Source organism: Phalacrocorax carbo, chromosome 3, assembly GCF_963921805.1.
Source record: "Phalacrocorax carbo chromosome 3, bPhaCar2.1, whole genome shotgun sequence".
NCBI lineage: Eukaryota > Metazoa > Chordata > Aves > Suliformes > Phalacrocoracidae > Phalacrocorax > Phalacrocorax carbo.
The window spans coordinates 56,230,889-56,248,074 of NC_087515.1; the positions used below are offsets into that span (position 1 = coordinate 56,230,889).

A 17,186-nucleotide genomic window follows, 5' to 3' on the forward strand; every position below is an offset into this window, starting at 1 on the left:
TAGCATTATCTTTGTAGGCCAAGCATAAATGAAGTTAACACAACCTCTGGCTTCAATTTTATATGTCTTTGTTATACCACATGCAACTCTGTGGCTTTGTTGTTATTTCACTGAACTTGTTGCAATGGTGTAAACCCAAAAAAGTTTGTTTTAACTGTAGATCTCATTATAAGCAGTACTAGTCTCTTATTTTATGAAAACAGTTTCATTTTATGGCAGAGATTTATTCAGCTCTGTGTCACAACCATTTCTCTAAAGACTGGTTCCTTGCCAGAGGGATAACAATCAGAGGGGTTATAGTTTCCCCAAAAGCAACACTGCTCTGACCATCAATAAGTTATACATTTCATAATGGGTGTTACAAAGCATGATTACCTACAGAGGGTTCTGACAAGTACATTCTAATGCCTACCTCCATTTTTATTTATAGCAACTTTTCTGTTTATGCTAGTAGGTATGGGTATTAGCTTTCTTCAAGGGCTGCTAATCCTATTTACATTTAAATGAAAAAACTTAGGTTTAGAAACTCATTTGTTCCACTATATTATTATTAAATGTTTATATTTAGACTGAGTTTTCTTAGTTGCTGTTTTTAACTTGAAGGCATGGATGCAATTTCACAACATTTCTCATGTTTTTGAAAGGTACAAATCATATATTAAAATTTCTATTTCTTCCTAGATTTAAAAAAAAATCCCTGTCTTCCCCACTTCGAATCCCCCAAAATTAGTCCTAATGTCAAAAGAGTTATAAAAATACTAGACGAGACCTGGCTGAGGGGGTATTCTCTTTTCACAGGAATTCTTGCTATCATTTTATGACCCACTCACCTGCATAGTACGTATTTCAGAGTTTGGAATGGACATGCACGGGGATCCAGCCACTGGGAACAGCACTGTCCTTCATCCAACAGGGTCCTGTAATTTATTCCCAGAAAACTTTGTAAATTTAATGCTGCCTAAGACTTAGAAATTCTGTTAGCAACTGAAACAGCTAAGAATCAGGGAAGCATTATGTTACGATACAGCTCTGTAATCTCTAACTCTGAGGCTATAAGCTGTGTTCTGATCCTCTATTAATATTTGGGAATTTTGGGGGAATTTTTTAACTGGAAATGAGTTTTCCTATAGTCTAAGTTCTAAGACTTGAAAGAAGGTTCTGACTGTGGGAGACTTTCTTCTTCCATGTGCATTGGAAATCTATGTCTCATCTATGTTAGATTATTTTGGAAATTACTGATGCATGGGACATGAATAAAATATTTGACACAATGCCAGGATTTCAGGAATTCTAAACATTATAGTAGAGACATGAGAGTTGTGCACTAACTGGAAGGTGGGACTGAAGCCTTCATAGAATCATAGAATCATTAAGGCTAGAAAAGACCTGTAGGATCATCAAGTCCAACCATCAACCCAACACCACCATGCCTCCTAAACCATGCCCTGAAGTGTCGCATCTGCACGGTTTTTTGAACACCTCTAGGGATGGCGACTCTACCACCTCTCTGGGCAGGCTGTCCCTTCCTGCCCCTTCTCAGTAAATCTGCGTTTATGTCTTAAGAATTATTATTTTTTAAAAAACTGAATTACATTAGTTCTTTATTGTATCTCAACTCTTCTGACTGGAATAGTTTGTGGTGTTTTTTTTTAATTTATCTAAAATGTCATTAAAGCATTTACACAGTATGAGACTTTATGACTGAAGGTTTGTGTCTGAAAAAGGAAAATACTTAATCTTTATTTTGCTTAATAGAAAAAGCAGAGCAGAGAGAAATTGGAAAGAAGAAAAGCAGAGAAGGAGAAAAAGAAAAAAAGTTAGCAGTTCAGTCTTCACAAATGTTGGCAGAAGCCCAACATTCTCTTCAGACCTTAGCTGAAAGTAAGTCCTATTCTTTTGAAGCTAAAAATACAAACAGGAGATATATGTAAAGCAAAGGGCTTTGCTTTTATTTGTTTTTGAACTTAGTTGGTGGGAGGTTAAATATACTAATTTGTTAAAAAATTACTGTTCTTTACAGGCTACATTACAGACTGAAGTCATTATAACCTACTGAAATCCTATAACTTATATTAGGAAAGGATTGCAGTAGTTTGTATTTGATGTCAAAATGTAAAGTAACACTATGCAGAATATTTGGAAGTTGCTGGCCAGTCATGTAGGACCAAGATTTGTTCTAGTGGTAAACTGTCTTTCTGTATTAAAAACAAAAGCTTCCTCTCTAATAATTTATTTGTTCAATATCTACTTTATTCAGTAAATTGTGATTGGAAAAAGCAGGAATGCTACTTTGTTGAAGGGCAGGGGGACAGGATGGCCAGAAATATTTATTAGAATTTAAGCCATAATTTAATTGTTTAATAAATTTGTTCCTTTTATCCTGGAAGTACATTTTAATGAATTTATTTTTTATATTGATACATTCATGATAGCTTAAAAATTAAGTAAATTCTTGCTTTTCCATTTAAATGTCATTATTTTTTAAAAAACAAAATACAGTTTAAACAAGCCACAAGTAAATACTAATCATTCAACTAACCAGTCAATAAGAAATGTCATGCTTATTATATAAAAAGTTTTCATAAATGTACATTAAACTGATTTGCTTTTGTCATTGCTTATATTCGCAAACATGTAGCATTTCTGTATGGCTAGAAGAAGGAAACATTTATTAATTGGTATATTATCTAGTTGCAAATCAATGTAAGAATAAGGTAGAGCATCATTCTTTGGGAAAATAACTACAAAGTTAAAATGTATAACAAGAATGAAAATCACTATGTAAATCGGATTCCTGCTTCTTGATTTAAATACTGATTAAAATTGGTGGTTTAAATAATTTTCATTTATATCAAACCAATATTGCTGTTTGTCATCAACAAATATATTCATTGAATACCTAGCTCAGATACTACTAAAAGAGTTAAACAGCAGTATGTTTTAAAATGGAACATAGTTTGCTTTAGTGGTAGCAGTTGTGGAGTAGGAAGTGAGGCATTTCCCATGAATATAAGGAATGTGCCCGGTATTCAAGGACTTTGTGGGGCAAACAAAGCAAAGGAGTAACAGAAGGATCCAGGTGATGAATTCTAGAAATTCTGCTAAATGAGTGAAAGAATATTAAATGTCATCAGGCAGTGTTTCCATATGAAAAAAATACATTACATTTTGATCTGTGTTCTGCCATTTAAAGCAGTTTATGCTGTTTTCTGAAAGATAGTTAGTGGCATGTGAAGAGGTTCTTTAGAAAGATTATAAGTTCAGGGCTCAAATACGATGGTCAGAGAACTCTTTTATCCTAAATCTGAACCAGAAAAGAAATTTGAAAAAGACTAAGAGGTAAATATCTCACTAATAAACTTGATAAGAATTTAAATAGAAGTAAATGCGAATATTGTAAAGTCAGAGGCTGTAAGATATGAAGCAAATTCAAGATTACAAAGAAATAATAAAAAAAAGGAGAACTAATTTGAAATAATACTGAATTAAAATGTATTTTTATTGTGAGATTGTAGCCACAACAGAAAAAGCTTGCAGGCTTTGTGAGACAGATGGTCTGCAGAGAGTGATCCAGGACAGTAGAACCATTTTTGTGCATGAAGTACCATTTGACACTAGGGCTAGGTTCAAAGTCAGACTCCAGAAGTAGTTGAAAAAGTTTCTGAATTGTTCTTAGTGATTTTTTAACAGTGACTTTACTTAATGCAACAGCTTTTTTTTCCATTTATATTTTTAATGTAAATGGCTTGAGAAGTATTTATTTTCCAGCACTGTAAAAGTGCTTATTTCCCTACTACAAGTTTTCACTCTACATATTGAGTGTGATGACTTTAAAGGAATTGTTCTTCTTTCTATGGTAAATATGAATTATTTCTAAAGAGGTATTTAACTTCTCTTGATATCATTTATATTTTACTTCTAAAATGACAAAACTTTTTGTATTCATTACCTTGCATATTCATTACCTTATTTAGTTTCAGATACATTGACATACCAGTTACTTCTAAGTATTCATAAACTTCTCTTACAGGCTTTTGAATTCATGTGGGTTATAATGCCGTGGTGGGTTGATGCTGTCTGGAAGCAAAGCTCCCCCAACCAGTCACTCACTCACTCGCCACCAGTGGGACAGGGGAGAGAATCAGGAGGACTGAACCTCTTTCCTGTACCCAACCTACTTGCTGGGGCAGCAGAGTGGGAGACAGCAGAATCTGATGCTATGTGAGCTCTGCTCAGCAATAGCTAACACATCGGTGTGTTACCAACACTGTTTTGGTCACATACCTGAAACACAGCACCATATGAGCTGCTCTGAAGAAAGCTAGCTCCATCCCAGCCAGACCCAGTACAAATGTATAAATACAGTTCCGAAACACTTGCGCACTCAGACCAATGCCTGCTGTATCCGGCAAATACAAGATGAGTTTCATGATCCTTTAAGCAGTGAACCTGTTTCTCTATTCATCCTATTGCGTGAATCCAGCAGAATAGTGAGCCCTTCACCTGATCAGCCAGCGCTCTTCCTGAGAGCAACCAGCTCTTTGGTCCGGTGGCTTATCAGCAAGCCAGTCCTTGGGAAGCTTTTATAGACAATTCACATGTTCCTACTGGCACGTTTTGGCACACAATCTGCACTTTCCCATTCCTCAGCCTTTTCTTCTTGTGACTGTTTCTCCTTTCATACCTAGGGAGTCCATTCATTCCATAAAGAGCTTTTGTGATGATCTGATATGAGCTACCTAGGCCCCTTGTTCCTATAAAGAGCCATCGCTCCACTTTCTATTTATGTTTCTAGACTAATGATTTTTGTAATAATTTCTGAACTGCTGGAAAGGGAATACTATTCCACTGGAGAGGGCACTAGCTGGGAATTTGGGAGTGTGTTCTACAAACCAGCCATTTATTTTTGCTAAGTCGCATTGTATCTTGATACCAGTTTTGTAATTAGAGAGAATAATATTTTCTATGTCGCTATGTCATGAAAATGTTGGGAGATTATTATTATTATTATTATTATTATGTTTAAAAATTTCTGAAACCGTACAAGTAAATCTGTAATGTTAACCACCAGAGTCAATGAGCTACATAACACATAACTATAAAGTTATTTTCATTTCCTTTTGTCGATTCAAAAGAATTTTAATTTCTAAGTAGGGAACAGAGCCTAATATTTTGTTCTGGTTTTTCAAATGCATATTATCGTTCTGCAATATTTATGTCAATTCTGAAAAGCACATAGGTCATTTTCCTGAAGGCTAAAAAATACCCTCCAATAGGCAAAGCTAATCCATGCCTAACACAAAAACAGAGGTTAATATATGAACTGCACACCTCATAAGAAGGATACTGAAAGCCAGCTGAGGTGTTCTGGAAAGTTAAATCTCAGCATCAGCTCATTTCACAAATAAATATTTAAGAGAAACTTTAAGATGTAGTGAGAAAATTTGTTGCAAGCCTTCCAAACCTATGATTAAACAAAAAAGGGTTAAGAATATTAACAACAACAATTTTTGCTGGAGATAGATAGATAGATAGATAGATAGATAGATAGATAGATAGATAGATAGATAGATAGATAGATAGATAGATAGATAGATAGATATTACTTGTATCAGTTCAAATGATACTTTCCCAGGGACTGAAACATTTATTCAGATTGTGTAGTACTCATTCTCTGTGGATGAATTTGCAAAGCCCCAAATATGAAACACAAGCAGCTACAAGGATTCAGGAATCTTTAACAAAGCACCACAGAATTCTTAAATCCACACTGATGAATATAAATAATAGGCTTTGCTGAATCTGTTTCGTTGTATCATATGTTATAACATTTTTCATCTAATAATAGAGTTTTATCATGGCTATTGGTTTTAACTAATTTCCCTAGGTTCTGAATTCACACAAATCAACATTACACTTGGTGGCAAATAATTTGCATACATCCTTCTCATTTTTGTACAGTGAAAAATGATCAAATAGTTTATTATATTTAAAAGATATTGCTATAATGCACAAAATCTTTCTACTATTGTAATAGTGTTATACAAATGAATATCGTGTGCCTGGTTAATCATTTGCATGCTCTAATAATTTGTTCATTACTGTTTATTGTCTGGCCTGCAGACATTTCATTTCACAACCCATCTGGACTGAGTATGACAGTTTTACATTCTACCTGGTATTTGATTAAATACTTTTATTTCAAAAATACTTCTCACATGCAGTGAGATCGGTGTGCCTTGTGGCATACAGTCTTCTGTAATGTGTAGTCCATCGTAGCTACTACTGCTGTATTTGTAACAGATCAGACATGTCAGCAGGGACTGGGATCAAACCTAGATTATAGCCTTGCTTTTGAATGAGCTGAAACCCACAGCTAACACAAGTGCTGTGATTAACACAGGAATCACAAGCATGTAGTGAGAAATACTAAGAATCCACCGGGAAGTAACTCTGACTTACTATTAGCTTATATTTAATTGAGTAATTGAATTTATGGAAGAATATTTAAGAAGCAGAGATAATCTTACTGCATTAAGAAAAAAACACTGCATACCTTCTAAATAAATTGATTTTAAGTCTAATAAATTGTATTTTCCAGTAGATTGCCTGTTTTTCTTTTTCCTTTCTTTTCCTTTTTCTTTTCCTTTATCTTTTTTCTTTGCATGCAGACAGCATTATTTTATTCCATTTCACAGGAAACACCTATTAAAGCACCTTCCAGTTGAATAGTTACTAAACATAGGAAGCAATTATCCTATATTTGAGGTGGAGCTGAAGGGAACAAAGACAAAACATTGTGATGAAAAGCAGGTGTCACAACCTGTGTACTGAAATCCTGTCTTCACATGCTTTCTTAGATGACTAAGGGAAAACAGAGAGAAATAGATATCCTTCTTTTTGAGCTGCCTTTTAGGTCAAACCACAGACCTATATTTCTAGTATTATGTTTTTTAGACTCTTAATTTCCCTTCAGCATGAGTGAGCTGGCTGTCAGCCAGACAGCCTTGGTTTCTCTTCATCATTCAGGAATCAATGATAGCTTCTTTCACAGATACAGGTATGAGATGATTGCATGGTTGACTAGTGCAACGGATTTCTAAGGACAGTAAAGTGAATGTGCCTCTGCTTTTATGCACTGCCTATGGCAGAATTACAGGAAAACAAAATTCCGTAAGGTGTGTGGGATGACAGCTATGGGGTCACCCCCTCACAACTTCTGAAGCAGCCATCATTACCTCTATTTTTCCACCTCCTTGACAGAAGTAAGAGCAATAACCCTGGTTTATGAGCACTCTGTTACTCAAACTACTTTTCTCAATCTTCATATCCATGGGCAGGAGTGGCCGTTTGATTCTTTTGCTGGCAAAATCAAATTTTTCTTTCCCTAGGGAGAAGCCTTTAGCGAGTACTGGCCAATGTGTATGTTTTTACTGTGTCTACCCAGATGATGTGCATTGTGTTCTTCATGCTAGTATCTAGTACTTTTAAAGTTTGAAGAAAAATTTAAAAACCAAGGAGAGAGCTGTTGCATTTCTAAGTTGTAGTTTCTGTTATTCATTTGTGTAAAAGAAGGAAAATATGCAAATGTTGCTGATGGTCTAAATAGGCAAGGATTAAAGCAATGTGTTTTTTCCAGGTATGGCTTCTCTTCTGAGTATTTTACGATGAGTCCTTGTTTTGAATTAAATAACAGGGTCAAACAAAGAAAAGAATAATAAAAATAAAGCAGAGAAAGCAGAATAATTTAGGGCGAGGTACAACACTTATTTACTGTTTACCCCATTCTAAAGCATGTTAATGTTTTCTCTTTAGAGTCTTCTGTGCTGACCCAGCCAGAAATGGCTGTGTATGCTGGCTGTATACCACTACATTTGTTTGAAGAGGATATTTTTTCATTACGGCAGATGGTAAGATTCTATGCTCCCAGGACAAGAAGGCTTTACATATTTTATGGTCAGGGTGTTTAATTTTGTATCAACTACATTGTAACAAAAACAATAAAATTAGTATAGTGAAACAGTCAGCAGGTAATGACTATCAGTTAAAGTTATGGTTTGGTACTTTGGTATTCTGATTATGCATTTTCCTGCCACAGCCCTGCTCTTTTTTTACAGTTTTACTCCACTTTCCTCAGGATCCCAGGAGAGGCTAGATGTGGACTAGAAAATGCATCACGATGAGATGCTTCTGAATGGAAAGACTAATTATTTTAAGGGCTACTTAAAAAACATGAATTTCCTTTTTTTTTCAGACTGCAGTTAATGACTTCTCTGATATATGTTTTCCGATACGTTGTTCCATAAGAAATAGCATGTTTATATCCATTTCCATCATTAGTGGTGTAACTGGTGAAAGCAGCTGGAGAAAATGTAGCAATTCATGCAGCTGGGGTAAAAACAATGCTTAAATTTCCACCTAGTCACTCACACTCTAAGAAAGCTATTTATAATGCAAGAACAGGCTTTATTGAGTTGATTATTAATTAGATATAAATTTTTGTACATTTAAATCATATTTATCATAATTAGAACATTAACATTTAAGCTGCCTTCTCATAAAACTGATAGGCTTCATAAAATAATTTCCAGAAACAGTTTGCAGGTGTAATGCTTTACTGCTCTTAATTCTTGCACTATTTTCTTTTTAAAAATTGTGCTGTGTATTTTATGCTGTTCTGAAGACTAGCTTGTTCTCTGTGATTTTATCTTAATTTTTATTAATTTAAGGTCTCAGACAATACTGTCTCTTTGCTAATAATAATACTAGTTATCAAAAAGCAAACTGGAAACGGTGACATTGAGATGTATCTTTCCTGCTACCTAAGGCCTTGAGTCTCAAACTTGGCTTCAGTCTGTCAGAGTAGGGATATTACTGAAAAAGAGGCATGACAGGCCAAATAGGATGACGCAGATGAATCTATATGTCTAAAACAGTATTGTATTAAAGACTGATAGAAAAATGGAGGTTGACAGAAATTGATATAGAAGTGTAGTGGGTTTCTTGTGGGCCTCAGTTAAAAAAGCCCATTTTCAAGCTTTCCTTGGGGGCTGAGAAGTACTATACCGATAGAAATAATTAGTTTGGAAGCATGGATTCATTGTTTGGGATAGGAATAGCTCCCTAAATGTGGAGGATTTTGTCATTGACTGCAGTTGTGCCAGAATTTCCCTCCAGAATTTTTGCAGTATCCCTTTTCACTGTGCTTTCTGGTGTGTATCTCCTTGGATTGATGTGGCTTGAATTTAGTTGCCTTAAGTTTGCTCAGTTAAATGAAAAAAAATCAATATTCAAGTCATTCAAGTGTATTTCCTACTCAGCAGCTGACAAGCTCTCCTTTATGGTACCTAACTGGTCATCTTCAAAATCCTTTATGATCTCAGAGGTTTTAACTTGCATTTTTTAAGTGTTTGAGTATGTGTGTTTCCAGTCACCACTCCTGTAATATATCTTTATAAATTCAGAGATCAAATGAGGCTGAAATATTGCTTGTGTACCTTAATGTGTTTAATTAGATCCTCTCCCTTTAAATAACCACAACTACATTCTTCTTTGCAGTTTGTAATTATAGAACCTCAGGAACATTTGACAATGAGCAGGAGCAACCAGACACTTGCTGATGAACATGTTAAAGAATTAGTTATGGGTGACCTATTTAGCAAGCAAAAGAAGGCGTATTTTTAAAGTAAAAAGGGTGCACAAATCTTCTAAAAGAACTTTCGGTAGTGAAAAATGTTAAGTACTGGGCCATTATTATTTTAATGCAAAGAGCACCACTCAATGTCCACATCTAAAATTGCTCTTAAGTCTATTGCTAAGAGCTTTGGTATATAGGTTAACTGTATAATGTGTTTTCTAAATCAATCAGCAGATAAAAAGCTTAAATGTAATGGTGTATTGCTTCAAAATGATATTACATTATGGAGATTTCACAAGTTATCTAAAAGACCAGTTGCTTTTAGAATTCTGCCTCATGAGTACTTCAGCATGAAGTAAGGATTTTTCCACAGAAAAAAAGTATTTTTAAATATGTTTATTTAAAACAAAATGTTGTCACTGTTTTCTTATATCTTTGTTCTGCTTCACTTACATGTTTTCTGTAGCACCTAAAAGAGTATAGTTATATAAATAAGTTGAAAGAAGTGATGAATCTATTATGAAAAGTAAAATATATATAAACACTTCTACGTATTCAGTTATACTTTTTCTGCTGAATATGGAATCCTAATTAGAATGGTTTTGGATAGCTTTGTCAGGTGAATGATTTTTGTTTCATTTGTTATCCAAGCCATTAGATGCTTTTCTGTGCATACTGTTCTTTTTTGAGAGAGGGATATGATGAGAAATGAAAGCTGACCTAGTCAGATTGTTTTTAATTGTGTTTTATAGGCTGATTCTTCAGAGAAGCTGAGGCAATATGGGCTTTCCCACATATACAGCCACCCTGTCCTGATTACCAGAACTAGGTCCTGTCCTCTGGTAGCACTGCCACAACCACCACCAGTTCCTCGTTGGAAGCTTTTCCGTCAGAAAAAGGAAACTGTTGTGACATCTGAACCTCAAGGTTTGTCTATGCAAACCTCCAAAATAAATTTGTAATTACTTTTTGATTATTATAAACATTTTCAGAGCCTTACTTATTATCTGTTGCTTAATTTCAGTAGAACTTCCCTGAGGATTACTCTTTCCTCTCTTTTTTTTTCCCCATTTTGCATTACTTCCCCTTAGTCCTATTATTTTTTAAATGCTTTGAGAAGTGTCTTAGTTTATCTCTAAAAAAGCACTCTACTGGGGAAAATGAAGAGGGAGTGTTATCAAAGCAACACAGAAGCTCTCTGATGCAGAGCCATGAAAGCTTCTGAACACCTTTTAAACCTTTGAAGTATGTGACTAGTCCTGCTGCATCAACTCATAGTTTCAGGGGTAAACTTGTTCTAGGGTTTGTCTATACTGCATAATAGAATGAAATGGATGATATGAAGTAGCTTGAATATGAAATTGTTACAGGCATGCTAACAAAATATACTGGGATCAGGAACAGAGCAAATTAGCAGAGACATAATGTGCTGCCACAGTTGTTCTGAGCTACCTCGGATAACCTTACATTTAAGTTAAGCACATTTTTAATACCTTGCAGGGAGTGTTAAGCACTTATTTTGCTTATATATGTCACCTAAACCCACCTGTAGTTGCTTTTTAACACTCAAGTGGAAGAAAATGTGAATCATATGTGATGATACTTGGAAAACAGAATTATTTAGGGGCAATCAATTCCTTTTGGAAATTGTCAAAATTATGGTATTTAATATTTCTTATGAATGTGTATTTAACAAGTTGCTTTTTCCAGAGCCTGTGGTAAAGAAACCTGAAGAATATGTTGAGATTGCTAGCCTATTTTTGAATTACAAATTGAATCTTATCACAATACCCACAGACATGTAAGTATTCAATGTAGTTTCAGCCCTAACATCCTATTGTTAGTCCATTTTACTGTGAAAGTGCAATGGCTTATGTTTACTTGATCATGTAGTTTACTTTAGTTCATGTAGTTTACTTTAGTTTATGAGTTTACTCAGTTCATGTAGTTTAAAGCATATCAGGATGAGTGCACTCTATTGTTTTACTAATCTCAATATCAGCAATATAACAGATAAAGCACTATACTAGATGCTTACAAAATGTTAATGAACACCTACAAACTTTATGAACACCTTTATGTGTCTAATCCCAAGAGTTTCTAATACCACAAACAGAGACATACACATGCAATTACACACATCCTCCTGGCATTCTGGGTCACAAGCACACCTTCTCTTTTGGGAGTGCAGGTTCTAATACTTGCACACACCTCCTATTGGAGATGCAAGTTGGGATGTTCTAAGCTTTATATGCTGCTCCCTAAAACCTGCTAATCTACACGCTGGTGAGAAAGCCCTCGAGGAGGTCAGCATGCACACACCTGAGGGGTGGGTCCCTACTTATCACACCCTGTGTGGACAGTCCCCTAGGTGTATGCACACTTAGGGCATCTGACCCTGAAGGGCAGGAAGCTCTGTCAGGCAAAACCACTTTGCAACTTTCTCTGCTTGCTGGGCCCAAAGACATAGAATAGTCAATAGACCACTTCCACCAGAAAAAAATATTTTTTGGTATCATTCAAATTTTTATTCAAACTACTGGTCTTTTTCACTTCTTGCACATAACAAGGAAGTTATTGATAGGGCAGTCAGTACTTTTGTAGGCGTCACATATCTGGCATGGAACAATTAATGTTTATGAATAAAACAGGCTGTTCTCTATTCATTATAGTTATTACAAGAAGCCTGAGAGTGCAGGTGATACAGCTCATGCTCAGAACACAACTGTGTATAAATGCCTTGTGTTAAATACTGTTTGGAAGTCATAAACCCTTGAAAACAGGGTGTCTTAGAGAAGACAGTTCAGGAATTGATGTATGCACCACTTCTAATTAATATTCAATATTCAGGATAATACTTGCTCGCTGACAAGAAAAGGATTACCATTAAGTGTATAAGGGCCTTAGTTTTTCTCCTATGACCCACTGCATGATACATTAGTGTCAGGCTTCCGCTTATGATATGGACATTCGGTAGACAACTGCTGGAATTATTAATCTCCTCTCTTTTATTCTGACTGAACTCCTGACGGAAGAAGCATTGGATGTATCACATAACAAGTGAGCACCAAAAAGTTTATGTTATTTCAGAGGATATTTCTTTTCTGAAGCATGAGTCCAACAACAATTTGTAAATTGTTGGTGGTGTGTGCATTTTTTTAAGGTGTGTACACCTTTTGTTAAGTACATCTCTAAGTAAAGCAAATAAATCACATACTTGACAGTTTCTGCATTTTGATTATCTTGATTGAATGGATAGATAACAAACCAGTTAGATTTGGTTCTTTTTTTGAACAGCAGTGTTTGTGCATGGGAGAAATGACCTGGGAATATCATTTTGCTGACAGAGTTGCATTTTACTGGTTAAACATACATTAAATTGCTCATTGTTTGTTTTCAAATAGTAGGAGTAGAAATACATAAAAATGCTCTAAGCGATATCCATTAATAGGTTATTAAAATAATGAGAGAATAATAATAATTAAGATGTTGCAGTATTTTAATGTTAACATATTTGATATTGTTTTTCATATTTAATAGATTGCTTCATGGTCAGCTTACCCCATTTTGTCAAGGACAGTTTATTTAATGTGCTAAGTTTCCATGACAATCGGCTAATTTAATCTCTTGTGATTTAATTAACAGGTAGAAACCAAAAATATATGGCAAGTATTAGCATTTCATTAAAGTAATATAGCTGCTGAAATAAGATGAGGGATTTAGATACACAACTGGGACTGAAACTGTTTTTAATCTCTTGCTTTTATTCTAATAAAATCTTTTGAAACATTGAAGGCGAAGATAATTGTGACTGTGGTACAACTAAAGAACTTGATATTTCATTATCTCAGTCCTTAAGAAGGGGGGTTGGATAACACATGCTTACATTTTTTTCTGTTCTTTATTGCTGCAATAACACTATTAGGTATTTATGTCTAATTGGCATGTGTGCAACATTGTTTTCATCTTGTTCTCCTAGTTTGCTTAACAAGCAAGGAGTTATTTATATTTCCATCGGTTTTTACTTCTGCCTCCACTAAAGTCAGTGACAGAGCTTTCTTTTACTATAGCCAGAATAGGCCTTGCACAGGTTTCCTTGGTTATCGTGTTTTTGAGCTGCCTGGTAGCTATGGAGACCCATTTTGAGGGAAAAGACAAAAAACCATTCTGACACAAAACACTTTTTTTTTTTTTGCCCTGCCTCTATTTAAGTAGTGCACATTATAAATGTTTTGTCTAGGGGCCATAGAAATTTATTCATTTCTGGCATTATTATCTAGTCTTCCTCAGCGGACTTGAGTTTTGGTTTTTTGGGAGTTAGTTAAGAAGGCAACAGTTCACATCTTTTGAGCGTAGATATGTGTGTAGTGCCAAGCCAGTAATGATAAGGAATATATGTATATATAGATTTTGTGCTGCCCTATTAAGCTGTAAAAATAAAGGAGGCACAAATTATTTTGACAAAATTCTGTTAAGAATAGTAGTTGTGAAGACTGTCATTTGAAGGTAAATCTATGGTTTAAAGTCTTTGTGTTTGCTTTTACTATGTAGCCACTTTCCACAGTCTACCATCAAAAAAGGATTTCATTCCATATCCTGTCTCCCTCCTGTTACTGAAAGTGATGAAAATATAAGTGACAGTAATGTGGATGTGAATCAAAGTGGGAGACACTCAAATGCAGATGATTATTCTCAGGTAATAATTTTCCTAATTTTTTTAAACTCGACCTAGTTTTATGTTCCAAAGGATAGTGAAAGGCAAAATAGAAAATACATAATACTAAATATAGGTTTTTAAAGACTTCTCAGTAAGCTCTTTTTTCCCCCTGGTATTTAAGTAATTTCCCTGCTCGTTGCACTTTACAGTTGTATTGATGTGTACTGGGTGGGAAAATACTTCCTCATAGTTTTCATTTTAACCTTATTTTTTTATGATTTATTCCTCAGATTTTAAAAGTCCCATTGCTGACACTATAAAGTATTTTGGTTTTGCTCTTTAAAATCAATTTAATCGGAGAGACTTAAGAAGATAGTCAGGGGTCTTTATAAATAAACATTTACTTCCTGTTACAATTAGTGTATTTCATCTACAGTGAAGGATGTACTTAGGCACGTGGATACTTGAAAAATTTAAACTTTATAAACTCATGCCTTAAAAATGGCATCTTCATTTGGTTCTTAATTGAAATACTTCAGGCTAGATCTAGAAAAAGAGTTAAAGCTTTAATGCTGAGTTTGCCTGCTCTTAAATTTCAGAAGCTTTGCCTCCCCAGGGAATCCTCAGCTGTGAATTAGATGCTCAGGCTTCCTGAGTGAAATAATTTGTATGGACAAATAATTTGCAACATAGAGAAATAGAGACTCAAATATTCAAACAAACAGAGCTCCACTGAAGTTGTTTTATTTGCTCAACACCTACAAAAGAACCCAACTTGGCAGTGCCAATATCTCTTCAATTTCATCCTTATTGCAGCAAACACTGCTCATAAGAGCATCTGATAGCAATTCTCTTTCTGACTTTAAGAAAATTGAGGGGAAAAGCAGTCTAGGTAATACACAAATGATTTCAATAAATTTGTACACAAAATCTTGATCCAACTCAATAAACCAAATATACTTTGGGGAGGATGTAGTCTCAACTTGTAAATGTTTATGACAGTTCTCCCCTCTACTTCTATTTTCTATTCCAAGTATGGAATGAGTACTTACATATCTGTTACATTCAATATGATTACAATATAGAAAATAATTGAAATGAACCTATAAAATGTATTCATCCATAGTGCTGCATAAAGGAAAGACAGCAACAAAGTCCTTATCCACACAATCCTGTGGTAAGGACGACCCAATTATTTTAAAAAGTCTACTGTTTTTTTTCTGGGACAAATTGATAAATATACTTGAGGATAACTTTTGTGGTCTTTGGTTGATGTCTAGTGACTGCCTGTAGGGTTACAAAATGTGTTTGAAGATCAAAGACGTACTGTTAAGGATAATATTAGGTATCTTCATGAACAGTGAAAACATAACTTAATTTGGTAAATTTTCAAATAAAAGGAAAATAATTTCCTATGTAATTTTTGGAGCACCTATTTATATGTTTACTCTTCAGAGTATATTGTAATACCATTTTTGTATTTCAGATCTGAAACTCAGTTGTTTTAAGCTGTTCTATAGCTATTGTATGTATAGAAAATGTATATGTGTGGATATAGTTAATAGGTATTTATTAGTTTAAAATAAGGTATTTCTGTAGTGAAGAAGAATTCTTCGCAATAGAACATGTATTTAGCCGTTCTATATTAAACAATGGTTTAATTAGTACTTCATGACCTTTTTAAAGTCTTTTTAATAACTGCAACTTAAGAAAATCATTACAAAAGCGGCAGGAGCAAAAGGAGCTGTAAGTATCATCTTACAATTTATAATAATTATTGGTTGCATGACTTCAGTCTCTCTAGCTATACAAATATAGATTTAGTTAGTTACAAATTAATAGACGTTTATGTGATGGAAGCATAAAAGTAGTTTGGAATGTCACTTTGATTTTCCCCCCCTCATCCAAGTGTGTAAGAGCCATGTGATTGTAGAAAGCTGGTCTGTCACAGTAGGACATGCAGTCAAAGAGACAAGGGCAAGTAAGAAAATATGAGAGAGACATTGATAACCTGGAATGGTTGGAAGAAGACATGAGTGTGACTTACTCTGAGGGCAATCTGACTCAGACATGAAATGCAAGAAGTCATGAGCAGTTAATTGACTTACACATGAACCTTACTTTTGCCTCAGTTTAAATCTCATCTGAAAAATGCTATGCCTATTAATAGCTGCTATGTGTAAGTAGGATTTCATTTGTATGGATTGCAGAAGAAAATAATGTTTTTAACTTGCAGAACAATCTTCTTTAATTCACATATTAAATCTTTTAATCTTTTAATCGACAAAATTATGTGGATACCTCTGGGAGATTCATTATGGGAGAGCTTTCTTTCCATAGTTATAAAACTTGAAATACAATATACATCTATACTTTTTTTTTTTAAATCAAGTAGTGATTAAAAAACAAACAGTGAAAGAGAAACTTTGATATCCCCAACTACATTATGGCTAATTTGTAGGATTTTGTAGTGTAGTATAACTGTGAATAACTTTGTCTCCATTTTAACCTGTGTGATTACTATTTAGGAGACATCTGCTTTAAAACCTTTGATATAGATTTGGTAAATCTTTGGAGTGCAGCAGTTTTATGCTTTAAGCTGACTGAAATTCAGTCAGCTGCTGTGCCAGATCCTCGGCAAGTTTAAATTGGCATATTTCAATTCACTCCAATGAAAACTGTATGAAGTTACATCACTGAATATCTGATTCACTGTTCCTAAGGTCTGTTGTCACAGAAACAGTGACTAGTGATAAATGAAAGATAAAATTTTAGGAGCTGGATGTACCTTCTTTGAAGAATATCATGTTGAAAGATGGCATTATCTCTCCTGTACCCAAAGTACTCATGCTAAAGAATAGAAATTCCTTGTTACTGATTTTTCAAACTTTT

The 17,186-nt window shown here is 34.5% G+C and overlaps 1 protein-coding gene across 1 annotated transcript in view; it reads left to right on the forward strand.

Annotated features, from left to right (window-relative positions):
* The window catches only part of ADGB (androglobin), a 129,693-nt gene that overhangs the window by 38,294 nt on the left and 74,213 nt on the right, over nt 1-17,186 (forward strand). Inside the window, exons 9-13 of the mRNA XM_064446993.1 lie at nt 1,756-1,881; nt 7,816-7,910; nt 10,390-10,564; nt 11,348-11,438; nt 14,189-14,333. Coding sequence (XP_064303063.1) covers nt 1,756-1,881; nt 7,816-7,910; nt 10,390-10,564; nt 11,348-11,438; nt 14,189-14,333 — 632 coding nt within the window. The remainder of the gene's footprint in view (nt 1-1,755; nt 1,882-7,815; nt 7,911-10,389; nt 10,565-11,347; nt 11,439-14,188; nt 14,334-17,186) is intronic.